The 27,815-nt window shown below is 40.2% G+C and overlaps 1 protein-coding gene and 1 long non-coding RNA gene across 3 annotated transcripts; one reads left to right on the forward strand and one right to left on the reverse strand.

Annotated features, from left to right (window-relative positions):
• On the forward strand, positions 1-5,610 carry LOC133653144 (uncharacterized). Its single transcript, XR_009826668.1, has 3 exons — positions 1-45; positions 114-265; positions 5,412-5,610. It is a non-coding gene; the product is annotated as an uncharacterized LOC133653144 (long non-coding RNA).
• Positions 5,611-6,321: 711 nt separating this feature from the next.
• Positions 6,322-27,525, reverse strand: LOC133654103 (ankyrin repeat domain-containing protein 10-like). Of its 2 annotated transcripts, XM_062054121.1 has the most exons (7): positions 27,372-27,525; positions 27,082-27,185; positions 23,330-23,482; positions 19,878-19,969; positions 9,630-9,814; positions 9,492-9,551; positions 6,322-6,867 (listed from the first exon to the last, which is right to left on the reverse strand). In XM_062054121.1, the coding sequence occupies exons 1-7, from the start codon at positions 27,454-27,456 to the stop codon at positions 6,530-6,532; spliced, it is 1,017 nt and encodes a 338-aa protein (XP_061910105.1). In that variant the 5' UTR covers positions 27,457-27,525; the 3' UTR covers positions 6,322-6,529. The 2 variants fall into 2 exon arrangements, with proteins under 2 accessions (XP_061910105.1, XP_061910104.1); XM_062054120.1 differs by lacking the exon at positions 27,372-27,525 and having other exon boundaries at positions 27,082-27,363.
• Between the last annotated feature and the right edge of the window lie 290 nt (positions 27,526-27,815).

Below are 27,815 nucleotides of genomic sequence, written 5' to 3' on the forward strand. Positions count from 1 at the left end.
TCGGAACGTCACTTCCTGTCAATGGGAGAAGGCGCAAAGGAAAAGGTTCCGTGACTGCTAGTGGGGTTTTGATACATTTGAAAATGTTTTCAACTTGTGATTTGTGATGACAGCCGAAGGAGAGTTACCTGGCATCTTCCAACTGATTGTGGTCCAGTGAGAGGCATCAATTCGCTGAAATAAGGCGAGCGGGAAGAGCTGTTAGCCTCAAGCCAACGGCCCCACACCGCTGTTCAAATAGGTTGCCTAGCAACCAGAAGCTACGGTGAGAGTCTGAAGCCGTGCCGGAAGTCGCTAAAGAAATAACTTCCGTTAGCGAGCTGCTGCGATTTCAAAATCCAAAAGTAAAACTCGAATCCCAAAACCTGCGGCGGACACGATGGGAAGCAAGACTTGATGCTAAAAGAAAATAGTCCACGACATAGAACATGCAAAATTAGATCCCAAAGATGGAACGAGTAAGGTCTGAGAAAAGCAGTAACAGATACAAAGAAGATCTGAGAAGTCTGCAGGGAAACATAGAAAGTCTGCAAAGTCAGAAGCAAGTGGTCACATTTCTGCAGTCAAAGGAAATCGACATGAAAACAATCGAAACATATGCATCCAACTAAATGCAAGAAAATAGTTACAAACAGGCACAATTCCAAACAAAATGAAAATAGCTGAAGTTGTACCAATTTATAAGGCTGGGGATACAAATTATAGACCTGTTTCTTTACTTGCACAATTTTCTAAAGTCATTAAAAAACTGCTCAGTAACAGATTGGAGAGTTTCATGAACAAATATAGAATATTCGCTGAGAACTAGGGCTGCGAATCTTTGGGTGTCCCACGCAGGGGCGCCGAAAAGGGGGGGGTAAAGGAGACGGATTCTAGGGGCCCATGATGGAGGGGGGCCCAGAGAGGCCCCTAATGATGATGAAATTATAATACAGGGGGCCCTGTAAAGATTATTTTCATGGGGCCCAAAATCCCTAGCGGCGCCCCTGGTCCCACGATTCGATTCAATATTGATTCTTGGGGTCACAATTCGATTCAAAATCGTTATTTTTTTTCGATTCAACGCGATTCTCGATTCAAAAACGATATTTTCCCGATTCAAAACTATTCTCTATTCATTCAATACATAGGATTTCAGCAGGATCTACCCCAGTCTGCTGACATGCAAGTAGAGTAGTAGACTTTTGTAAAAGCTTTTATAATTGTAAAGGACAATGTTTTATCAACTAATTGCAATAATGTAAATTTGTTTTAACTATTAAATGAACCAAAAATATGACTTATTTTATCTTTGTGAAAATATTGGACACAGTGTGTTGTCAAGCTTATGAGATGCGATGCAAGTGTAAGCCACTGTGACACTATTGTTAATTTTTTTTTATTTTTTATAAATGTCTAATGATGATGTCAATGAGGGATTTGTGTATTCCCTCCCACACACACACACCTTGTAGCGTCCCGGAAGAGTTAGTGCTGCAAAGGGTTCTGGGTATTTGTTCTGTTGTGTTTATGTTGTGTTACGGTGTGGATGTTCTCCTGAAATGTGTTTGTCATTCTTGTTTGGTGTGGATTCACAGTGTGGCGCATATTTCTAACATTATTAAAAAAATGTATACGGGCACCCTAAGTGTAACCTGTATCAATGAAGATCAAGTATGCGTTGCATTTAATTGTGATTGCGTGCCAAAGCTGCACATATTGTATCACTGGGGCAGCACTGGTTGGACTGGATGAAAAAGGGATGTGACGATTGTTGTAGGGGTACTGAAATATGGGGGTCTCCTGGGAGGGTTGGCAAGTATGACAATAAGCGGTGAATGCGGTGTTACTGCAGCACCGCCGCTGTATATCTAATCGGCGGGCCAGCTCTAGTGTTAATTTGATATCGCCTCTAGGGCCAAGTGAAATTACACGGCGGGCCAAATTTGGCCCGTGGGCCAGAGTTTGACACCCATGGTTTAGAGAAAACAATGCCCAAAACATTAGCTTCATCCAAGACGTCCAACACAAATGCAGGAACACACATTAAGGTGAGTTGAGTTCGTGAAAATTTTTACCGCACATAACCATTACCAACTGTTCCCAAACAACACAAATTTGTTTGTTTTTTTGTCAAGAACTATGCTGTTTTTTTTTTTTTTACTGTAAGTAGAGAAAACAGATAACATTACAGGGGTGGGCCAAAGAAAGGCAAAGTAAAATAAATAAATACAGTGGGGTGTGTGGACCCCTAGAGGTAGTTGTAGGGCAGGGGTGTCAAACTAATTTTAGCTCAAGGGCCGCATGAAGGACAATCTATTCCCACGCGGGCCGGACTGGTAAAATCATGGCATGATAACTTCAAAATAAAGACAACTTCAGATTATTTTCTTTGTCTCACTTTGGCCTAAATAGAACAAGTACTTTCTGAAAATGTACAAATCACAAATAATCCTCTTGGCAAAACACTTGATGTAAATTGAAAACTCTGAGGAATTATTTTTTATAAGGTTTCAAAAACACCATGAAGAACACAATGAACTTAACACTTTGTCTCAGCGATTTTACAAAACCATCAAACTTTAAGCACTTCCTGTTTAGCATTCTAACATTAGCAGTTTATTAAAGGCCTACTGAAACCCACTACTACCGACCACGCAGTCTGATAGTTTATCTATCAATGATGAAATCTTAACATTGCAACACATGTCAATACGGCCGGGTTAACTTATAAAGTGCAATTTTAAATTTCCCGCTACACTTCCGGTTGAAAACGTCTATGTATGATGACGTATGCGCGTGACGTCAATTGTTAAACGGAAGTATTCGGACACCATTGAATCCAATACACAAAAGCTCTGTTTTCATCTCAAAATTCCACAGTATTCTGGACATCTGTGTTGGTGAATCTTTTGCAATTTGTTTAATGAACAATGAAGACTGCAAAGAAGAAAGTTGTAGGTGGGATCGGTGTATTAGCGGCTGGCTGTAGCAACACAACCAGGAGGACTTTGACTTGGATAGCAGACGCGCTAGCCGACACTAGCCGCCGACCGCACGGATGATCAGGTGAAGTCCTTCGTCCTTCCGTTGATCGCTGGAACGCAGGTGAGCACGGGTGTTGATGAGCAGATGAGGGCTGGCTGGCGTAGGTGGACAGCTAATGTTTTTATCATAGCTCTGTGAGGTCCCGTTGCTAAGTTAGCTTCAATGGCGTCGTTAGCAACAGCATTGTTAAGCTTCGCCAAGCTGGAAAGCATTAACCGTGTATTTACATGTCCATGATTTAATAGTATTGTTGATTTTCTGTCTATCCTTCCAGTCAGGGGTTTATTTCTTTTGTTTCTATCTGCATTTAGGCACGATGCTATCACGTTAGCTCCGTAGCTAAAGTGCTTCACCGATGTATTGTCGTGGAGATAAAAGTCACTGTGAATGTCCATTTAGCGTTCTCGACTCTCATTTTCAAGAGGATATAGTATCTGAGGTGGTTTGAAATACAAATCCGTGACCCACAATAGAAAAAGGAGAGAGTGTGGAATCCAATGAGCCAGCTTGTACCTAAGTTACGGTCAGAGCGAAAAAAGATGCGCCCTGCACTGCACTCTAATCCTTCACTCTCACTTTCCTCATCCACGAATCTTTCATCCTGGCTCAAATTAATGGGGTAATCGTCGCTTTCTCGGTCCGAATCGCTCTCGCTGAATTGTAAACAATGGGGAAATGTGAGGAGCCCTTCAACCTGCGACGTCACGCTACTTCCGGTACAGGCAAGGCTTTTTTTAATCAGCGACCAAAAGTTGCAAACTTTATCGTCGATGTTCTCTACTAAATCCTTTCAGCAAAAATATGGCAATATCGCAAAATGATCAAGTATGACACATAGAATGGATCTGCTATCCCTGTTTAAATAAAAAAAATTCATTTCAGTAGGCCTTTAAAAATGTTTGGAAAAGCAAGCAACGCCCTTCAGACTTCTGGCAACAATCGTGTGTTCCTACTTCCAGGAACTAAATTGTTTCCAAATAAACTAAAGGCGCGCACAAGGCGGAGGTACAAACTTGACTATGAAACAAAAACTTGCACGTGGGCAAAAAACTAAGGACATGAACAAAAGTCGCTAACTGTGGCATGAATAGAAAAAACTTACTTGACCAGGCATGAAGTGCGCAGAGGTGAACAGAGTGATGTCGCCGGGCCGACTGCCTGGCAACAATGGCCTTAAATACTGGTGACATGATTAGTGAAAACGTGAGACAGGTGCGTGACATGAGGATGTGAAACAGGTGCATGACAAGACAGGTGAAAACTAATGGGTGACCATGGAAACCAAACCAAACAAGTGCAACCAGGAACTAAAAAAAGAGCCCAAAACCCAAGCAAAACAAAAACATGATTAACACAGACATGACAACTTTACAGATACTGTAATATGATTGTTCATGTTTTTCAGTGAGTACAATTGGTGTTCTGTCGCAGTGTTGTGCTTTACAAACTCAAACGCGTTTCGTGGAGACGTAGAAGCTAGCTTATCTCTTGCCTTAGCTAGTTTTTACTGCTAATACCGAAGCATGCCGATGTGTTAGTATGCTACAAAAAGAGTTACTCCATGTTGACTCTTATAAAAAATGTTGCTACAACTTGGTTTTTATACAGGTTACGGAATGTAAACAAAGTAATGTTGAAGGTCTTTGAATGCATTTTTAAAGTGATTTGGAGGAAGACCTGATTGCTCCCATTATCTGCATTGCTAGCCACTTAGAACGAGCCGATTTTTACATGTTCGACTGTATAAAACAACTTTTGTCTTTTTGTCTCTCATAATTGTTAACAATAGGCACAATTTAAAAAAGTGCAGTTGCCCTTTAAGAAACTTCTCTATATTAACTCCAGATTAATTTTTTGTCTGATATTGTCATTATTGCCACAAGTGGTGAAACAGTGAATTACAAATGAGCACCGCTGCTGCCGATATGGACCACAGCTGAGAAACAGATATTTTTTGGCACAACAATGGGCCCTGGCCTTATGGTTAAGAAACAAACACTGCCCTATTTCACAGGCCCGTACCCAAAACTTTCAAACATGTTAGGCTGGTTCTTGGACCACTGCAGCAGGTCACATGCCAATATGATTTGAAGCACCTGGGGGTAACAAAAGCTAAAAAGAAGAGTCAAAAGCAACAGCAATGTTTGGCACTAGCAGAGAAGATTTGGCAATTTTTTTAAATGGGCAAAATACACTGTTGCTCACACTACAAGTATGTCCCTGACAAACAAGGTAATTAACAAGCTTTCCAACAATAACATTTAGAGAGGTATCGCTACAACAAAGATGTTGCAGTAGACCGTTTTTAGTTAAATAAATTATTTCAAAAAATGTGTTTTCTTGTTATAACAGGTGTTCTAACATATTTGTGTTCTTCTTCTTAGGTTCTGTCTAGTCGATGTTGACCTTGGATGATATCATGCACCAGTCTTCTCCACTCTGTTCTTTCCACCACTCGATCTCTTGGCTCAGCTAATGTCATTCCTGTTGTTTTTGTAATTCCTTCCATCCACCTTTGCCTTTGTCTTCCTTTTAGAAGTTTCCCCTCACATTTTCCAAACATGATGTTATTTCTTCTTCTGATATGGCCAAAGTAACCTAGCTGTTGTTTAATAATCCTGTCTAATAATGAAATGCTTGGTTTAATTTTCTCTAGCACTTCTTTGAGATTTGTTTGGTCCATGGAATTTTCAAGATTCTGCGCCAACACCATAACTCAAAAGCAAGTATTTTTCATGAGTCTTGTTTTTTCAGTGTCCAACTTTCACATCCATAAATTGATATTGGGAATATTAAAGTCTCTATCATTTTGATCTTGGTGCTTAGAAGAATGTGGTTGCTCTTGAGCATATTATTCAGTTTAATCAGTGATGCTCTGGCCATTGTTAATCGTATTTTGATTTCCTTTGAACACCCACCGTCTTCATCATATATTTCACTGCCTAGGAACAGAACGACTGCACTACTTCTTTGTTTTCTTGATCCAACTTGAACTCTCTGATTTTTTCTGTTGTCATTATCTTGTTTTTTTTCACATTCGAGTATAGGCCCGCCTTAGCACTTTCATTCTTGACTTGAGCTAATAACATTTCTGGATCACTAGATCAAGGTGGTGTCATCTGCGTATCGTATATCTATTTGTGTTAGAACAACCCAAACCCTTTTGTATTTCTTTTGCTTATTTACATTTTGATGATGATCACTGTTTCTTTGCACACTTCATTTAACATTACAATTTAACCAACAGAGATTACGTTAAAAAAAATCTGAAAAAATACTGACACAATGACAAGTTTCTTTGTAAAACTTCAAAAATGTGTTTATTAGGAAAGCAAGTATTTTATATGCAGCACCGAATGCACATTCCCAAACTGCTGAGTGTTATCAAAAAATCCCCAAGTACTCTTAAAAATATTTTGGGACTATTTGGTGAAATAAAAATTAATCTGTGAGAAAAAAAGATTATAAATCCTGGCACAGATGGATGTCACTTCCAATGCCTTTAAAGTGACTTCTGTTCTTGAAGGCCTCTTTGGGTCAGCTCCTCTGCTGTGTCCCCGAACCCGTGATAATGTCCATAATTTAGAAAGTCGCTGCAGTCCGCTTCCGACAGGCCGGGCAACATCGGCCGATGGGACACACAGTTGCTGGGACTTGCTGTTCGATGCAGGGAGCCGCACATGTCCTCTGATCTGTGCTGACAGTGTGGACCACCAACCTGCTGCCAAGACAGTGGAGTGGAATCCTCATCCTGGTTGGGAAGCATTGGTTCCCCATTCATTTGGTCAAGAGGAGACAGCGGCAGCAGTGGATGAGAGCGGTTTATGATGGTGCTGGAATCTGCAGGTTGGAAAAAAAGTTTGAATCTCTTGGCATGTAAAATATTTGATCCGGAATTTAATTATGTGTACAGTCACAGAACCCAGTGTCTATGCAGGTCTCAACATGTCAAATTTCAGACTTTTTTTTTTCAGACCATGATGGAAAAAAAAAAAATCTAACAAGTCAATCTCTGTACAGTTGTGCAGGTGTTTGTGCCGTTTGACACAGACACAGTTTATATTTTCAACTTTTTGCCTCCAAGGGCTGAAGTGAAAATGTGTCAATGGTCCTCGTGCAAACAGAGCATATTTTTCATGTACAGCAGCACCATGATTAAGGAGTTTAACCGCATACGACATATATAAAGGTACTGAAGTGGAGATAGTTACGTTTTATAGATGGCAACTAGTTAGCCTTGCAGAGATTTCATCAATGTATGATGAAAATGTGTTAAACTTGGGAAGCCCACTTTGGCCACTCCCTGCTCTACACATTTTTATCTCCTCCTTTAATCATGCATTCATTTGTTTGGGAGTCACAAATGGTTGAACTTGCACTCACTGAATCAAACTTACACAAATAACATAGGTTTGCTGTGGGCTTTGGTAATATCCACTGCCAGCTAAGCGCCACTGTTGTGCTTGATCAATTCTGACTGGACTGGGAGGTACTTAAATGTTCAGTTTTGAGTTCATGAACAGCACCCTCAAAAATCAAAACATTTATAAGCGAGACTGACGTTTATGCTTTTGTTTTGAATATAACCTTAATATATTTTTAGACCTTTCGTAGAGATTTTGATAACATTTTAGATTTTTGGGCCTTAAGATTTTAATTATTGGATTTTAGACCTTCTAAGAACCCGCAGGTCCCCTGTGTACCACACATTTCTTGACCTGTATTCTTTTTCAAGTGATCATATTTTTCAAAGCATCACTAGCAACTGTGATAGACAGATTACTACCACTCAGATGTGTTGCCCACCCCCAATGCCCATACAGCATTAACAAAAATGACAGGTTTAAATCACTTTGTGCGTTATAAATGTCAGCCAAAAACCGAATCATCTGAAAAGTGGAGCATACAAAACCAAGGTAACACTGTATTCTGGAATGTAGCACATATCAAAAAAGTCCTGCTTGGCAGATCTGCACCAAAAACTTCTCATCTCTTTCCTATGTTATCTGATGTACTACACACTTCCTTGACTTGTCCCATTACCGACCATTATGCACTTTTACCCCCTTTCCACTGCATTACAAATTAGTCAGTAGCTCTACTCTCTATTGACGAGTTTGCACAACCAGGTATTATGCTGCTTGTAGTATTTGGTAGCAGCTGGTTCCAAGCTTGTTGATATGATAACATTCGTTAATCACTCATTGCTTGACCATCATTGTAACTCGTGGATGACGGTAGGAATGACAAAAACAAACTACTCCTCTGTTGTTAATTATGTTCACACTAATGTGCTTTTGAAGACTCCCATTATACAAACCCCGTTTCCATATGAGTTGGGAAATTGTGTTAGATGTAAATATAAACGGAATACAATGATTTGCAAATCCTTTTCAACCCATATTCAATTGAATGCACTACAAAGACAAGATATTTGATGTTCAAACTCATAAACTTTATTTTTTTTTTTACAAATAATAATTAACTTAGAATTTCATGGCTGCAACACGTGCCAAAGTAGTTGGGAAAGGGCATGTTCACCACTGTGCTACATGGCCTTTCCTTTTAACAACACTCAGTAAACGTTTGGGAACTAAGGAGACACATTTTTTGAGCTTCTCAGGTGGAATTCTTTCCCATTCTTGCTTGATGTACAGCTTAAGTTGTTCAACAGTCCGGGGGTCTCCGTTGTGGTATTTTAGGCTTCATAATGCGGCACACATTTTCAATGGGAGACAGGTCTGGACTGCAGGCAGGCCAGTCTAATACCCGCACTCTTTTACTATGAAGCCACGTTGATGTAACACGTGGTTTGGCATTGAAATAAGCAGGGGCGTCCATGGTAACCCTTTGATGATATTACGGACCGTAGATGATGAAATCCCTAAATTCCTTGCAATAGCTGGTTGAGAAAAGTTTTTCTTAAACTGTTCAACAATTTGCTCACGCATTTGTTGACAAAGTGGTGACCCTCACCCCATCCTTGTTTGTGAATGACTGAGCATTTCATGGAATCTACTTTTATACCCAATCATGGCACCCACCAATTCCCAATTTGCCTGTTCACCTGTGAGATGTTCCAAATAAGTGTTTGATGAGCATTCCTCAACTTTATCAGTATTTATTGCCACCTTTCCCAACTTCTTTGTCACGTGTTGCTGCCATCAAATTCTAAAGTTAATGATTTGCAAAAAAAAAAATGTTTATCAGTTTGAACATCAAATATGTTGTCTTTGTAGCATATTCAACTGAATATGAGTTGAAAATTATTTGCAAATCATTGTATTCCGTTTATATTTACATCTAACACAATGTCCCAACTATATGGAAACGGGGTTTGTACTATAAAAAAGGCAAGCACTGTGCAGTGAAAAGAAGCATCAATACCGTGCGTGTTAAACATCTTCAAAATGCATTGCACACGTGTCCAAACCCACATGTACTTGCTTATGTGGTCAACTCACCTGAAGGGTTGGAATCCATGCAGTCATCAACTCCAGCATTATTTATCTGCAGAAACTCATCTGCAATACAAGATACCATCATCCAGACGTTTTGAATTATTGATCAAGGTATATTGCTATTGAATATAAATTAATTACCTCTCTTTGCCTTTTTTATGTGACCATTCTCAAAAGCAGAATGCAGCCTTTTCCTGCCCAGCAGACCAGGACCACAGATAGGCTTTTCATTGAGCTGCAGAAGGTTGGAGATGAGGCGAAGGCAGTCGTCTAAGCCGTGACTGCCTGCCAGGTCAGCCACAGTCTGCCCGCTGGCGTTCCTTAAACTGCAAGCGAGTGAACACAATTGAGTGGAACGCCACACGGTAATTGAATCTGTAGTGTGTAATTTTGGACAACTTCCATCCATCCATCTTCTTCCGCTTATCCGAGCTTGGGTCGCGGGGGCAACAGCCTAAGCAGGGAAGCCCAGACTTTCTTCGTCCAGCTCTTCCCGGGGATCCCGAGGCGTTCCCAGGCCAGCCGGGAGACATAGTCTACCCAACGTGTCCTGGATCTTCCCCGTGGCCTCCTACCGGTCGGACTCCCCAGGGAGGCGTTCGGGTGGCATCCTGACCAGATGCCCGAACCACCTCATCTGGCTCCTCTCGATTTGGAGGAGCAGCGGCTTTACTTTGAGCTCCCCCCGGATGGCAGAGTTTCTCATCCTATCTCTAAGGGAGAGCCCCGCCACCCGGCGGAGGAAATTCGTTTCGGCCGCTTGTACCCGTGTCCGCCTGTCGATCTCACGATCCACTCTTCCCTCCTTCGTGAACAAGACTCCGGGGTAATTGAACTCCTCCACTTGGGGCAGGGTCTCCTCCCCAACCCGGAGATGGCACTCCACCTTTTTCCAGGCGAGAACCATGGACTCGGACTTGGAGGTGCTGATTCTCACCCCAGCCGCTTCACACTTGGCTGCAAACCGATCCAGTAAGAGCTGAAGATCCTGGCCAGGTGAAGCCATCAGGACCACATCATCTGCAAAAAGCAGAGATCTAATCCTGCAGCCACCAAACCGGATCCCCTCACGCCCTGACTGTGCCTAGAAATTCTGTCCATGAAAGTTATGAACAGAATCGGTGACAAAGGGCAGCCTTGGCGGAGTCCAACCCTCACTGGAAACGTGTCCGACTTACTGCCGGCAATGCAGACCAAGCTCTGACACTGATCGTACAGGGAGCGGACCGCCACAATCAGACAGTCCGATACCCCATACTCTCTGAGCACTCCCCACAGGACTTCCAGAGAGACACGGTAGAATGCCTTCTCCAAGTCCACAAAGCACTGCCGAGAGTATAGAGCTGGTCCACAGTTCCACGACCAGGACGAAAACCACACTGTTCCTCCTGAATCCGAGGTTCGACTATCCGGCGTAGCCTCCTCTCCAGTACACCTGAATAGACCTTATCGGGAAGGCTGAGGAGTGTGATCGCACAATAGTTGGAACACACCCTCCGGTTCCCCTTCTTAAAGAGAGGAACCACCACCCTGGTCTGCCAATCCAGAGGTACCGCCCCTGATTTCCACGCGATGTAGCAGAGTCTTGTCAACCAAGACAGCCCCACAGCATCCAGAGCCTTAAGGAACTCCGGGCGGATCTCATCCACCCCCGGGGCCTTTGCCACCGAGGAGCTTTTTAACTACCTCAGCAACCTCAGCCCCAGAAATAGGAGAGCCCACCACAGATTCCCCAGACACTGCTTCCTCATAGGAAGACTGATTTCTCATAGGAAGACGTGTTGGTGGGATTGAGGAGGTCTTCGAAGTATTCCCTCCACCGATCCACAACATCCGCAGTCAAGGTCAGCAGAACACCATCCTCACCATACACGGTGTTGACAGTGCACTGCTTCCCCTTCCTGAGGCGGCGGATGGTGATCCAGAATCGCTTTGAAGCCGTCCGGAAGTCGTTTTCCATGGCTTCCCCGAACTCCTCCCATGTCCGAGTTTTTCCCATCGCGACCGCTGAAGCCGCACATCGCTTGGCCTGTCTACCTGTCCGCTGCCTCCGGAGTCCTATGAGCCAAAATAACTCGATAGGACTCTTTCTTCAGCTTGACGGCATCCCTCACCGCCGGTGTCCACCAACGGGTTCTAGGATTACCGCCACGACAGTCACCAACTACCTTGCAGCCACAGCTCCAATCAGCCGCCTCGACAATAGAGGTGCGGAAAATGGTCCACTCGGACTTAATGTCCAGCACCTCCCTCGTGACATGTTCAAAGTTCTTCCGGAGGTGGGGATTGAAACTCTGACAGGAGACTACCAGCAGACCCTCACACTGCGTTTGGGCCTGCCACGTCTGTCCGGCATCCTCCCCCACCATCGCAGCCAACTCACCACCAGGTGGTGATCGGTAGAAAGCTCCGCCCCTCTCTTCACCCGAGTGTCCAACACATGAGGCCGCAAATCCGATGACACAACTACAAACCCCGTTTCCATATGAGTTGGGAAATTGTGTTAGATGTAAATATAAACGGAATACAATGATTTGCAAATCCTTTTCAACCCATATTTAATTGAATGGACTACAAAGACAAGATATTTGATGTTCAAACTCATAAACTTTTTTTTTTTTTTTTTGTAAATTAATAATTAACTTACAATTTCATGGCTGCAACACGTGCCAAAGTAGTTGGGAAAGGGCATGTTCACCACTGTGTTACATGGCCTTTCCTTTTAACAACACTCAGTAAACATTTGGGAACTGAGGAGACACATTTTTCAATCAATCAATCAATCAATCAATGTTTATTTATATAGCCCTAAATCACAAGTGTCTCAAAGGGCTGCACAAGCCACAACGACATCCTCGGTACAGAGCCCACATACGGGCAAGGAAAAACTCACCCCAGTGGGACGTCGGTGAATGACTATAAGAAACCTTGGAGAGGACCGCATATGTGGGTATCCCCCCCCCTCTAGGGGAGACCGAAAGCAATGGATGTCGAGTGGGTCTGACATAATATTGTGAAAGTCCAGTCCACAGTGGATCCAACACATCAGCGGGAGTCCAGTCCATAGTGGGGCCAGCAGGAAACCGTCCCGAGTGGAGACGGGTCAGCAACGCAGAGATGTCCCCAACCGATGCATAGGCTAGTGGTCCACCCTGGGTCCCGACTCTGGACAGCCAGCACTTCATCCATGGCCACCAGACCTATGCAACTCCCCCTCCAAAGGGACAGGGGAGAAGAGGAGAGAAGAAAAGAAACGGCAGATCAACTGGTCTAAAAAGGGGGGTCTATTTAAAGGCTAGATTATACAAATGAGTTTTAAGATGGGACTTAAATGCTTCTACTGAGGTAGCATCTCTAACTGTTACCTGGAGGGCATTCCAGAGTACTGGAGCCCGAATAGAAAACGCTCTATAGCCCACAGACTTTTTTTGGCTCTGGGAATCACTAATAAGCCGGAGTTCTTTGAACGCAGATTTCTTGTCGGGACATATGGTACAATACAATCGGCGAGATAGGCTGGAGCTAAACTGTGTAGTATTTTATAAGTAAGTAGTAAAACCTTAAAGGCCTACTGAAATGATTTTTTTTTATTTAAACGGGGATAACAGATCTATTCTATGTGTCATACTTGATCATTTCGCGATATTGCCATATTTTTGCTGAAAGGATTTAGTATAGAACAACGACGATAAAGATTGCAACTTTTGGTATCTGATAAAAAAAAGGCTTGCCCCTACCGGAAGTAGCGTGACGTAGTCAGTTGAACATATACGCAAAGTTCCCTATTGTTTACAATGATGGCCGCATGAAGTGAGAGAGATTCAGACCGAGAAAGCGACAATTTCCCCATTAATTTGAGCGAGGATGAAAGATTTGTGGATGAGTAAAGTGCAAGTGAAGGACTAGTGGGGAGTGGAAGCTATTCAGATAGGGAAGATGCTGTGAGAGCCGGGGGTGACCTGATATTCAGCTGGGAATGACTACAACAGTAAATAAACACAAGACATATATATACTCTATTAGCCACAACACAACCAGGCTTATATTTAATATGCCACAAATTAATCCTGCATAAAAACACCTGCGTGTTTGTTACGCTAGCTCCTAGCTCCTCTGCTAGCTCCTAGCTCCATAGAACACGCCAATACAATTCAAACACCTGATCAACACACACAATCACTCAGCCCAAAAGACCGTTCACCTAACCCAAGGTTCATAAAGCTTATATATTTTTAAAAAGTTACGTACGTGACGCGCACATACGGTCAAGCTATCAAATGTTTAGCAGCCAAGGCTGCATACTCACTGTACCAGATATTCAGCTGGGAATGACTACAACAGTAAATAAACACAAGACATATATATACTCTATTAGCCACAACACAACCAGGCTTATATTTAATATGCCACAAATTAATCCTGCATAAAAACACCTGCGTGTTTGTTACGCTAGCTCCTAGCTCCTCTACTAGCTCCTAGCTCCATAGAACACGCCAATACAAATCAAACACCTGATCAACACACACAATCACTCAGCCCAAAAGACCGTTCACCTAACCCAAGGTTCATAAAGCTTATATATTTTTAAAAAGTTACGTACGTGACGCGCACATACGGTCAAGCTATCAAATGTTTAGCAGCCAAGGCTGCATACTCACGGTACCTCTCCGTTGTGGTATTTTAGGCTTCATAATGCGCCACACAGGACTACAGGCAGGCCAGTCTAATACCTGCACTCTTTTACTATGAAGCCACGTTGATGTAACACATGGCTTGGCATTGTCTTGCTGAAATAAGCAGGGGCGTCCATGGTAACGTTGCTTGGATGGCAACATATGTTGCTCCAAAACCTGTATGTACCTTTCAGCATTAATGGCGCCTTCACAGATGTGTAAGTTACCCATGTCTTGGGCACTAATACACCCCCATACCATCACAGATGCTGGCTTTTCAACTTTGCAACTATAACAATCCGGATGGTTCTTTTCCTCTTTGGTCCGGAGGTCTACGTTGTGGTACTTTAGGCTTCATAATGCGCCACACATTTTAGTTTAGTTTAGTTTAGTCTTTATTTGAAGGGACAATGTACAGAAACATTAAGCTCAAAGACAGATATGTTCTGTACCAGATTATAGCTATTGTTCATAATGCGCCACACATTTTCAATGGGAGACAGGTCTGGACTACAGGCAGGCTAGTCTAGTACCCGCACTCTTTTACTATGAAGCCACATAGGTGTTGTTAGAGAAGAACAAAGCTTGTTTATTATACTTTATCTTCATTAGCCAAACTGCATTGAGTTTTATATTGATATCAAAAATTAAACACCATGTTTTTTTGTTTTTTTTACAATACTTGTGTTTTTTTAAATTTCAAAGTTATTACTTTAAAAACCATTCATGTGTCATAGCATTTTGTTAATGTTTTATTGTGTATAGTTAATTCCTGTTCAAACTCTTGGCGGATCTGTCCCGATACAGCATCGACATGTACATATAAATGTACATAACTTAAAAAAATACCTCCCTCTATCAAAATGTAAAAATAGAGATAAAGGCATCATGTAATGAGAAAAAGATTACCCGTTATACTATTAATGAACAAAAAACTAATATTTGTCTTTAAATATATGGATAACGTTTATCTATAGCCTATAGAAATTACAAATTACACGATGGCGTCGCCTTCACACCGTTTCAGCTAACATAATCAATAATCATAATTTATAATGATAAATAATAATTTTCATTATTATTTTGGCCATAATCATGCAACCCTATGTATAAGACTAGATCTCATACATGAACACTATTATCTATATCAGGGGTCACCAACGCGGTGCCCGCGGGCACCAGGTAGCCCGTAATGACCAGATGAGTCGCTTGCTGGACTGTTCTAAACATAGCTCAAATAGCAGCACTGTAGCGGCGAACAGCTGTCTCGTCAGCTGATGCGCGAGCGCGTAACTGCGGCTGCTTGGCAACCAGCCAAACCCCACTTAATAAAATTATATTTTATTTTAGAGCACATCCACATCCCTATTCACCTAGGCAACCCCAGGAAATGCATTATTATTAGTTTACGTTCACCCGCAGGTATAACGCGGCGCGCTCCCGTCTCGTCTGCTGGTGCGCGAGCCCGGTAATTAGACAGCTGTGCCAAATCAAGGAGTACAAAAGACGCCAGCGCAGAGTGGAGAAAGGTTTAGTTCATTACAGATAACACAGAGTTGTGCCAAAAGTGTACCAAAGCCAAAAGCTGAATGGACAGCCGGTAAGATTGCACTTTATTTCTCTTTGTGGGTGTGGCGCACCTGTTGCGCTGGTGGGGGGTGGGGGGTTTGTGTGCATGTAGCGTGCTTAGTCTGGAGGCTAAATACACATGGTGGTTTGTGTAACTGTTGTTTAGTAAGGAAGTGTTGTGATTCTTTGCTTAGTTTGATAAATGTTGGAGCAGTTTGCTTCATCAGGAGGGTGAAGTCGCTCAACTTAAAGTGTTGGATTTAACTGTGTTGGATCATTGGCTGCTAGTGAGGGCATAGAAAATGGGTATTTTTCTACCAGTAGACAGCGTTTAAGATTGAGTGTTTCACTGATAAATTAATAATATATTTATATTGGATATGGATTTTAAATATGTATCTAAAATAGGTGGTTAATTGGTTAGGTATTTATGTATTTGCATATTGGGTTTTCTGCTGCATTTATCTATTGTGTTTCTGGTGTTAAATGTATTTTATATTTATCTTGGTGCATTTATGTTGAGACAATTTATTTAAAATCTGAATTAACTTAAAGGGAAAATATTAATCCATTTTCTTGCACTTGTTTAATTGTTAAGTGTTTGATAGCCTAATTAATAATTGTAAATTATGGGATTGATAATTGATTGTTTTTTTTTTACAGCATGTTAATCTTGTGGTCTTTTGTCCTTAAAGGTTTTTCACCTACTAAAGAAGCTAAAGGCTACTAAAGACAGCTAATGACAGCTAAAGAAACTAAAGTCTACTAACACTGCTAAAGACTGCTAAAAAGACTAAAGAAGAAAAAATAAGCTGTTTTTTCATTGGAAAAACTGTTGCAAACTAAAGGAAAATAAAAGGAAAAAAGTAACTACGGTCTGGTCTTTTGAGTGAAATCCAGAAGCCACATTCAGCATTGGTACATCCCTTCAAGTGTGGGATAAGCACAGTGAAAAAAGCAAAACCCTTGACAAGCACTTACCAGTGAGCTGTCTCTATTTTTTAAACGTTATTTATTTACTAGCACGCTGGTCTCGCTTTGCTCGACATTTTTAATTCTAAGAGAGACAAAACTAAAAAAAAAAAGTAAAATCCAAGAAAATATTTTGAAGACTTGGTCTTCACTAACTGACAAAGAAACAGAACAGATTTGGTGTCCAGTTCAAAGTGTGACATGACTTATTTAAAAATTTGAGAGTTGACTTTTGTATTTTACATGAGTTATTATTTGTACAAACATGGTGCAAAGTAATTCATGATTTGTTCAAAAATGTTAGTGGCTAACTAGTTAAAATGGGATATTGTGATTTCTCAAGACTGTCTTGGAAGTGATCATTTGAAAATGTTCAATTTGAAAAATGTGCACTTAGAGAAAATATAAAAATAAAGTGTTGCATATTGACATTTATCTGTTTCTATATATATTTATTGTGAGAAATCATTAAGATGATCAGTGTTTCCACAAAGATAAATATCATTAATTATTAATAATAACATAGAGTTAAAGGTAAATTGAGCAAATTGGCTATTTCTGGCAATTTATTTAAGTGTGTATCAAACTGGTAGCCCTTCGCATTAATCAGTACCCAAGAAGTAGCTCTTGGTTTCGAAAAGGTTGGTGACCCCTGATCTATATGGACAAAAAGTGCAGTTACGTCTTATGGCCATCAGGGGCCATCTTTCAAAATGTTTACAATTGTTTATATTTTTGGATCTCTTATTTCCATAAAGTGTCATCTTGCACAATTTCCCCATTTATTTTATTTATTTATGTTATTATTTTTTCTGCCATATTATGCTTTTGTTGCTTTCATATGCACATTCAATTTCTACTTGAGGTCGATGAAACAGTGTTTTTATCTACAATAATGTTTCTTCTACAAAGGAAATAATTTTCAATGTGTTGTTTGTGTTTTTTTTAAATATAACTTGGTGAAAAGATTTCAGTACAAGTAATTTTTTAAAAATTTGAGCACATTTAAAAATACAGCGATAATGATAACCGTGATAATTTTGCTAACAATAACCGTGATAAGAAATGTTTATACCGTGACATCCCTAATAAATATAAATATATACCGTATTTTTCGGACTATAAGTCGCAGTTTTTTTCATAGTTTGGCCGGGGGTGCGACTTATACTCAGGAGCGACTTACAGTATGTGTAATATTATTTAGCTCAATCACGTAAGAGACTAGACGTATAAGATTTCATCGGATTTAGCGATTAGGAGTGACAGATTGTTTGGTAAACGTATAGCATGTTCTATATGTTATAGTTATTTGAATGACTCTTACCATAATATGTTACGTTAACATACCAGGCACGTTCTCAGTTGGTTATTTATGCGTCATATAACATACACTTATTCAGCCTGTTGTTCACTATTCTTTATTTATTTTAAATTGCCTTTCAAATATCTATTCTTGGTGTTGGGTTTTATCAAATAAATTTCCCCAAAAAATGCGACTTATACTCCAGTGCGACTTATGTATGTTTTTTTCCTTCTTTATTATGCATTTTCGGCCAGTGCGACTTATACTCCGGAGCGATTTATAGTCCGAAAATTACAATATATACATTAGGGCTGGGCAATTATATGATCGTGATTAATTTGAGTTTGATCATGGTGATCAACTGGTAGCATATTTCTTTGATCAAACGTGGTGGATTTGTCAGTTAGAAGTTACCGCCGTAGTAAACAGTAGGGAAGCAACGATGCTTGGTATATTCCTGCACAGAACAATACACCTTTATTGACCGTGATCCTGTGTGTGTCTGTGTCTGTGTGTGTCTCTTTGTGCGTTCGTGTGTGCATGTGTGACCTCCCGTTCCACCGTCGCGAAAGTGAGGCTCATCACGACAAAATTAATGTTCATTCAGCATTGGGCCTCTTCCCCTTACACAGCTGGAAGTGCAACCCAGAAGAACAAAATAAAGAAATATGAGTAACACTAGCATATAAGTTGAAACACAACATTGAGAAGGAGCAGCGACTTTATTGACACACTTGACTTTCACTATCTGCTGCAGCTCGCCAGTAATCCTGCCCTGAATGGGGACTTGCAGGCACTCAGAACATCTATGTGACTGTATTGGTCCGACTGAGAGAATCAACACACCCACTAATTAAATCAGAAAAGGCATTTTTATATCCAAATATTTTTTCATCAGACTTTTTATGTGTCTGCAAAGATTCCACTCCTCTGACATAACATGTTCTAAAAAAACCTTTGTTGACAGATACTCTGTGTTCATTTTGATTGTTTGTGGATTAAAAAAAAAACATTTTGTTCCTGAAATAATCTAACTTGTTATGTTATATAAACCAACACATTTGCTTAATGTGTTGGTTTCTATTATTTTACAGTACCTCACATTCAAACAGGACTGTAATGTATTTTCATCCAACATAAGATACAGAATTAGGGTTTTAAAAACTGTACAATCTGGGTCGCCGCTTTTTGTTTACCAAAGCAATGGTGAAAAGCACTAATGTATACAAGTTTTTAAAGAATACAAATAATAATCTACCATTTGAAAGCATTGTTTAGTAAATGTTAACTTGAACTAAATGTCTTATCGTATTCACTACACCAATTATACTTCGTTTACTGCAGAATGTTAGTGATGACAAGACAAAAAACAAAACAACTTGAGACAAAAAAGTTGTTTTCCTAACCCCCACAAAAATTACCAAAAAAGAAGCAAAACCGGGGCCCTAAGATCAGGTACGGACCATAATGATGTCAGCTCGCTGTTTGTCGCAGACATCGAGCGACGGAAGTAAAGGGTTTTTAAATACGAGTATTGTCTCCAATAACACCCAAAAAAGCTGCTGGATTTGTTAATAGACGTTTTTAAAAAAAAGGCACTAAAATTATTGTCTTTAGAAACTTGAAAAATAACCAAAACAAAGCACATTGTACAATAAGCAGCAACAATTGAAAAATTTAGCAAAACAATATAATATTAAAAAAATGTTAATACTAATTAATATTTACAGATTTTTTTTTAGGTATGTATAACTTTTTTAAAGAAAATATGTGCATCATAGCAGATTATGCAAATTATATGATGATGTCATTTTTGACCATGCCCCCATTGCCACAGGTATGTTGGCAGTTTGGGGGAAACAATGTACTTACTGTGTTTTTGCGCCCGCTATCATAAGCACCTGGATGCACTCCAAGCTTCCGGCCCTGGCAGCCTTGTGGATGGGAGCCTCACCCGTCAAATCCTGAAACCAGAAATGCAAACTCGGGAAATACAATTACTGAACTAACAAGGTAGTAGGTAGTGGTGTCACCAGACCCTTTTTACTAGGTGCACATCCCCCAGTATAAATGAGCTGTCTCCCACAATCAGGGACTGACTGAACACTGGCCAGAGTAAAAAAACAACAACAAAAAAATGCCCAATTGTTTGTGTCATCTTCACCGCTGCGTTTTCCATAGACTCATTTATTTAAAAGCTGCTCCTCTGAATGAACGGGAAACACCACCTACGACCTCTGTGAATAAGTGAAGTGAATAATATATATAAATATAGCGCTTTTTCTCTAGAGACTCAAAGCGCTTTACATCGTGAAACCTATTATCTACATCTTTAAGCTGCATTTAAACCAGTGTGGGGGGCACTGGGAGAAAGGAGGGTGAAGTGTCTTGGTTAAGGACACAATGGCAGTGACTTGGATGGGGGAAGCTGGCATCGAACCTGGAACCTTGCCGCTTTGCCGACTGAGCCACGTTTCCCCCTCCATAATCTCGCTCTTAGATCATCTTTGTGTTTCGAGCAGCAATTAAACACAACACACCTTGAAATCAAATGACGTTCTGAAACATTATCACATACCATACCATAACAACTTTATTTATAAAGCCCTTTAAAAACAACCACAGTTGAAAAACAAAGGGCTGTACACCACAAAGAAATAAAGGCAAAGGACAGACTAAAAAATAAAATTTAAAACAGAAATAAAATACACATTAAAAAAGCAAATACAAAATTACCCTGAGAACAATTTTGTTAGATAAAAAGCAGTTAAAAGTTAAAAACAGTTAAAAAAGTTAAAAGTTAAAAACAGTTTAAAGTCTCATGCTGGGTTAAAAGCCAGTGAATAAAAATGGGTTTTAAGAAGGGTCTTAAAAATAGCCAAAGAAGGGGCCTGTCTCACATGGAGTGGAAGATCATTCCAGAGTTTGGGGCCCGCAACAGAGAAGGCTCTGTCCCCCCTGAGCTTACGCTTGGATTTGGGTACCCCCAGGATCAGCTGATCAGCTGACCTGAGGGACCGGGTGGGGGCATAGAGGTGGAGCAGCTCAGAGAGGTAAGGTGGGGCAAGACCATGTAAGGATTTAAAAACAAGTAAGATAATTTTAAAATGGACTCTAAAAGACACAGGCAGCCAGTGGAGGGAGGCTAAAACAGGAGTAATGTGCTCTCTTTTTCTTGTGTTTGTTAAAAGTCGGGCAGCTGCATCACATGACTTCTGTAGGTGGGTATCAAAAAATGTTTCCTCTGAAACAGAGACTGTGCAGCAGTAAGAGGAGATGAGAAAGAGGGAGGTAAAGTCTAGAGTGGGTTAGGGTAGCTCAAAACTTTACGAAGTTATTAACAAGTCTGTTAAGCAAAACTAAAAAATGCCCTCATAAATATACATTTGTGCGATGAATTTTTAATTATATTGAGGGGCCACAGAGTGAGACTTCTGTATTCAGTTTGAAAGCCAGAAACAAATAAATAAACGTATGAACATAGCACTTTAGCGATGGCGGAAAAGTTCTTAAGTTAATTTTTATTTATCATTCCATGAATTGACTTATTGACTATCAGCCCCGGACGATAATTGTATGAATTTTTTTAAAGCCACTGGACATTGAATTGTAATGCTTTTGATACCGTTTAAGGCCTTAATTTTCGCAAAATCCATTTAAAGGCCTACTGAAACCCACTACTACCGACCACGGAGTCTGATAGTTTATATATCAATGATGAAATCTTAACATTTGCAATTTCCAGGTGCAATTTTAAATTTCCCGCAAAACTTCCGGTTGAAAACGTCTATGTATGATGACGTATGCGGGTGACGTCACAGAGTGAACGGAAGTATTGGCACACCATTGTGTCCCAATACAAACAGCTCTGTTTTCATTGAAAAGTTCCACAGTATTCTGGACATCTGTGGTGGTGAATCTTTTGCAATTTGTTTAATGAACAATGAAGACTGCAAAGAAGAAAGCTGTAGGTGGGATCGGTGTATTAGCGGCGGACTACAGCAACACAACCAGGAGGACTTTGAGATGGATAGCAGACGCGCTACCGTGAGTACAGCTTTGGCTTCCAAAGATTTGATCGCTTGCCCGTACGTGCGTGGCGCTATGTGCATGTCGCGTACGTAACTTTGGGGAAATATATGTTTCTTGCCGACTCTGATGGCGGCCGGGGTGTCGTCGAAAGCTACAACGCCCGCCGCCGCACCGCTGTCCTCACCTTGACTTCCTCTGTCTCCGGGCCGCCGGCCGCATCAGTGATCGGGTGAAGTCCTTCGTCGCGCCGTCGATCGCTGGAACGCAGGTGAGCACGGGTCGTGATGAGCAGATGAGAGCTGGCGTAGGTGCAGAGATAATGTTTTTAGCATAGCTCTGTCGAGGTCCCGTAGCTAAGTTAGCTTCAATGGCGTCGTTAGCAACAGCATTGTTAAGCTTTGCCAGGCTGGAAAGCATTAACCGTGTAGTTACATGTCCATGGTTTAATAGTATTGTTGATTTTCTGTCTATCCTTCCAGTCAGGGGTTTATTTATTTTGTTTCTATCTGCATTTAAGCCCGATGCTATCACGTTAGCTCTGTAGCTAAATTGATTCGCCGATGTATTGTCGTGGAGATAAAAGTCACTGTGACTGTCCATTTCGCGTTCTCGACTCTCATTTTCAAGAGGATATAGTATCTGAGGTGGTTTAAAATACAAATCTGTGATCCACAATAGAAAAAGGAGAAAGTGTGGAATCCAAAGAGCCCTTGTACCCAAGTTACGGTCAGAGCGAAAAAAGATACGTCCTGCACTGCACTCTAGTCCTTCACTCTAACGTTCCTCATCCACGAATCTTTCATCCTCGCTCAAATTAATGGGGTAATCGTCGCTTTCTCGGTCCGACTCGCTCTCGCTGCATTGTAAACAATGGGGAAATGTGAGGAGCCCTTCAACCTGCGACGTCACGCTACTTCCGGTACAGGCAAGGCTTTTTTTATCAGCGACCAAAAGTTGCAAACTTTATCGTCGATGTTCTCTACTAAATCCTTTCAGCAAAAATATGGCAATATCGCGAAATGATTAAGTATGACACATAGAATGGATCTGCTATCCCCGTTTAAATTTAAAAAAATCATTTCAGTAGGCCTTTAATTACTTTTAATGCTTTTTAATGACCTGTGGAAACCCTGATTATCATCATACAATTTAATAATAATATACAATATAATAATCATAGATATATAAATAATTTATTTATAATTAAATTGTAACCTCTAAATCGTAATGGAATTGTGAGGTGCCGAAAGATTCCCACCTCTAATTTACACATTTACAGTATAATTGCTGACCTGATGGTTGATGTCCGCACCTGCCCGTGATAGCCACAACACACAGTGAGGATGCCCGCCAAATGCCGCTGTGTGTGTTGGGGTCTGGTTGAAGCGACTTGACACCGTGTTCACATCGCAACCCATCTGCACCAGGCGTATGACACACTCCAACTGTATGCAAAATACACTGTTAGCATTGGATAAGAAAACTCCATAAGGACAGATGGGCGAGAGAACAATCAATTATATAAATTCTAAAATAATGTATTTTTGTAATGCATAAACACAGTAATACAGTATTTAGTAAAATTGCAATGTAATTTACAGCATACATTTATTTCCAAAATAATCTACCGCTGAAACAGATAAATAAAAGTGTAATATTTTCCAATTTGTATGTTAGAATATGTTAATAGGAATTGCATATTTAAATTTTAATTTAAATTTGTTCATGTACAAATTAACCAAAAAATTTAATTTGCACACTGGTTTTTAAGTTTGTGGGCTCCTCCCAAACACATCAGATCAAAGTAGGTTAGATCTAAATATCGATACCAAGGACAGTGTCAGTATTTGATCAACATGAGATTGATATTTTACTGTTTTTTTATAATAATAATATCCACCAAAAAAATAGTTTTTTGTGTTATTCATATTGTTACACTGTTAGTATTAGAGGTGGGGGAAATAATCGATTTTTAGATGCATCGCAATTCGAACATGGACAATTATAGAATCGATTAGTAATAATCAATAATAGATTTCCATGCATTTTCTACCGCTTGTCCCTTTCGGGGTCGCGAGGGGTGCTGGAGCCTATCTCAGCTACATTCGGGCGAAAGGCGGGGTACACCCTGGACAAGTCGCCACCTCATCGCAGGGCCAACACAGATAGACAGACAACATTCACACTCACATTCACACACAGGGCCAATTTATTGTTGCCAATCAACTTATCCCCAGGTGCATGTCTTTGGAGGTGGGAGGAAGCCGGAGTACATGGAGGGAACCCACACAGTCACGGGGAGAACATGCAAACTCTACACAGAAAGATCCCGAGCCCGGGATTGAACTCAGGACTTTCGTATTATGAGGCACATGCACTAACCCCTGTTCCACTGTGAAGCCCCAATAATAGATGTATTTATTGTAAAGAAAGTAATGCAGGCCGTTCTAAAATGTGACTGTTGTGAGCCATCTCAGCGAAAGATCCGACCAGCTCTTTTATTTTAGGGCACTTATGGTCCAGTTTTGCACACATATTCATTAATTTGATAAATGTGTGAATTAATTGAAATGTTTTTTATTCCAAACTATTTTTTTTTTCTTTTTAAGTTGCAAATGATAAACACTTAATTAGTGAAACGAAAAGAAATGTAAAACTGGATCAATATACTTAAAGATGTATCAATAGTTGATTTTTAATGGACTCGTGGCTCCTGAATCATAATTGTAATCGAATCATGAGGTGCCCAAAGATTTATGAGCCCTTGGACACAGGAAATATGCCAGCCGGTGGTGTTGTTTTAGGTTAAAAAAATATATAATTTTAAGTGACATACTTTAGCTTTTTTATATTTTTAAACCTTTCACATATAGTATGATGATATAAATATTGTTTGGTTTGCCTAAACTACTGTCTTATGTTCTTTTTCTGATTATGATCACAATCAATTTATCTGTCAATAATCTTGAACATTCTTAAAGGGGAACTGCACTTTTTTTTGGAATTTTGCCTATCGTTCACAATCATTATTATGATGGATGTTTTTTTTTTTTTGCATTTTAAATATTAAATAAATGTGATCAAAAGTCTGCTTACATTGGAGCCTGCTTACATTGGAGCCTATGTGAGCCGTTCTATTCTGCATATAAAGACTTTATAAAAACATCCAAACACCTCCACTGAGGTTTTATATACATGATGTCAGTATATATATGTAATGTAGTACCGGGCACATTTTCATTAATATTTTTATATTTACATATTTTGATCACTTTAGGCATACGCAGCGCAATAATTTAAAAGAACACATCACAACTTTATTTTTTCCTTCATCATTGATTATTGCTCACCGCAGACTTCATGAGAGCCAACAAACATAATAAAACATCACTTACTGTGCAATGTCTGCAGCCATTAGGATGCCAACTGCTAAAACGTTCATATATTCTCATTTAGATTAAGAATTACCATAATCTTTGTGAAGAAACGTGGTGGGGGGACCAAGCGTCTTTATGTGCTGTGCTCGCCATTTCCGGGTCCTAAATGGCTGTCGAAGTGTACCAACTTGTCGGAATATATCCTCGGACTTCTTCTGTCCAGGTGAGATGATCAGTGCCATTATAAATAGTTAGTCTGCGTTAGCGTTTATAATAACAATATCCATACTTGCCAACCCTCCCGTTTTTAGCGGGAGACTCCCTCTCCCGATAACCTCCCGGCAGAAATGTTCTCCCGAAAAACTCCCGGTATTCAGCCGCAGCTGGAGGCCACGCCCCCTCCAGCTCAATGCGGACCTGAGTGGGGACAGCCTGTTCTCACGTCCGCTTTCCTACAATATAAACAGCTTGCCTGCCCAATGACGTCATAAAATCTACGGCTTTTAGAGAGTAGAGTGCAAAACTGCGCACACAACAAGGAGACGAAGCAGAAGAACGAGGAAGTTACAGACATGGCGACGCCGTCGACGAGCAAGATGAAGAAATACGCTTGCAAGTTCCAAAACGAATGGAAACAAGAATTTCCGTTCATCCAGGACAGTTCGAAGTGGAAGGAGTATGTAATTATGTTGCCTGTACATTTTGTAGAACATACTTCTCCATTGAACACGGTGGCCGAAATGATATACTCATTCATGAACGGAGAAGTTAAACAGGACAATACTGCCATCTACTGGATAGCCTACGGAACACTGAAATTCAAGTATTTATTTTATTTATATGTATAATAAAATAAATATATAAATATATAAATATATATATATATATATATATATATATATATATATATATATATATATATATATAGCTAGAATTCACTGAAACTCAAGTATTTCATACATATATATATATATATATATACATATGTATGAAATACTTGAGTTGGTGAATTCTATGAATTCTAGCTGTAAATATACTCTCCTCTTAACCACGCACCCCACCCCACCTCCCGATATCCGAGGTCTCAAGGTTGGCAAGTATGACAATATCACTAATACTTGGTTAATATTCAAATCACGAAATGTAAATGGAATATTGTTGGCGGTTTTTAAATGGTTATTTATTGGATTTAGGGGCGAAACAGATAACCCATTGGCTCCGCTGTAAGAGGCTTTTATTTACGTTTATTTCCGCACTATAAAACATTGAAAATTCCATCAGTCGTCATTTCTTTCATAATGATTGTGAACGATAGGCGGAATTTAAAAAAAGTGCAGCTCCAATTTAAGTAAAAATATCAGCATCGACAATTCTGGTCCTGTATATTTGGTATATAATTGATACAAAAATATGCAGTATCGTCCATTGTTAACAGCACGTTATTGGGATGTTTTCCCCACCATACACATTTAGTTTACAAAACTGATTGTTTAAACAATTGTGGTTGACGCTCAAATCAGGAAAACTATTCGCTCACAATGTTTCTGTTTCCCTCCAAAAACTACTCCCACAGAAAAGTAGACGAAGCACTAAAGTTGAGCGTAGATTTTTGATCGTATCCAAAACATACGAAGCTTCCTTTAGGGTTTTTTAAACTTAGTCCGCACCTGTCCAGAGTGAGCTGCCCAGTGAATGGGGGTCCAGCCGTAGTAAGAGTCCTCAGTTGTCAGACGAGTGTGTTCCTGGAGAAATGACAGCAAAGCCCCAACATCTCCATCCCGACAAGCGCGATGAATGGGGAATAATCTATTGAACACCTCATTATCGTTAAGAACGTCTACTTCTTGTTCTAGGGACATTTGTAAAGTCTGAAAGCTCTGTTTCCTGGTCAAATTGTCCCGTCTGAACTAATTTCAAACACAAAGGAAGAAGAGATAATCTTCGAGTCTCAACCTACCTGGAAATGAAGAAAACCCGGACTGGAATTTTCGTCCAGGTCTGTTTCTATCAGGCGGTAGGAGAGAAAACGCGAATTGCGGCATTGTCCGTCTTCTTTTGGTGTTGATGGCGGGTTGCAGCAATGACTTCAAAGGTACATACCGCCACCTACTGTATGCAGTCGCACATTGCAGTATCTAACAAACAGCTTTTACATCAATCTAAAAAATAAATAATTGTATTATATATAATCATGTGTCTTTCAAATATTCTATAGATTCTCTATGTGCGCCTTTAAACCCCCACATTTAAAACTTTCTGCCTTCCTCTGTGCCTTGATAAATTTATGTACACTGTAATATTTCATTTCACGGCAATCTCTGTTCAACCTGGTTTACTTTTTTTTTTTTTTTTACAATTGCTTAACTTATCATTTTTTAAAAATGTACATGTATAATACGGG

The sequence above is a fragment of the Entelurus aequoreus genome, linkage group LG07 (assembly GCF_033978785.1).
Source record: "Entelurus aequoreus isolate RoL-2023_Sb linkage group LG07, RoL_Eaeq_v1.1, whole genome shotgun sequence".
NCBI lineage: Eukaryota > Metazoa > Chordata > Actinopteri > Syngnathiformes > Syngnathidae > Entelurus > Entelurus aequoreus.

Bases quoted from the DNA above. Each gene is read 5' to 3' on its own strand.
- LOC133654103 (XM_062054120.1), bottom strand. From the start codon at position 27,273: ATGTCCCTAGAACAAGAAGTAGACGTTCTTAACGATAATGAGGTGTTC. The intron at 19,970-23,329 runs GTCAGCAATTAT...TTCTGGTTTCAG, and splicing joins GTGCGGACATCAACCATCAG to GATTTGACGGGTGAGGCTCC. The intron at 9,815-19,877 runs GTAAGTACATTG...ACTCGCTTGCAG, and splicing joins ATAGCGGGCGCAAAAACACA to TTTAAGGAACGCCAGCGGGC.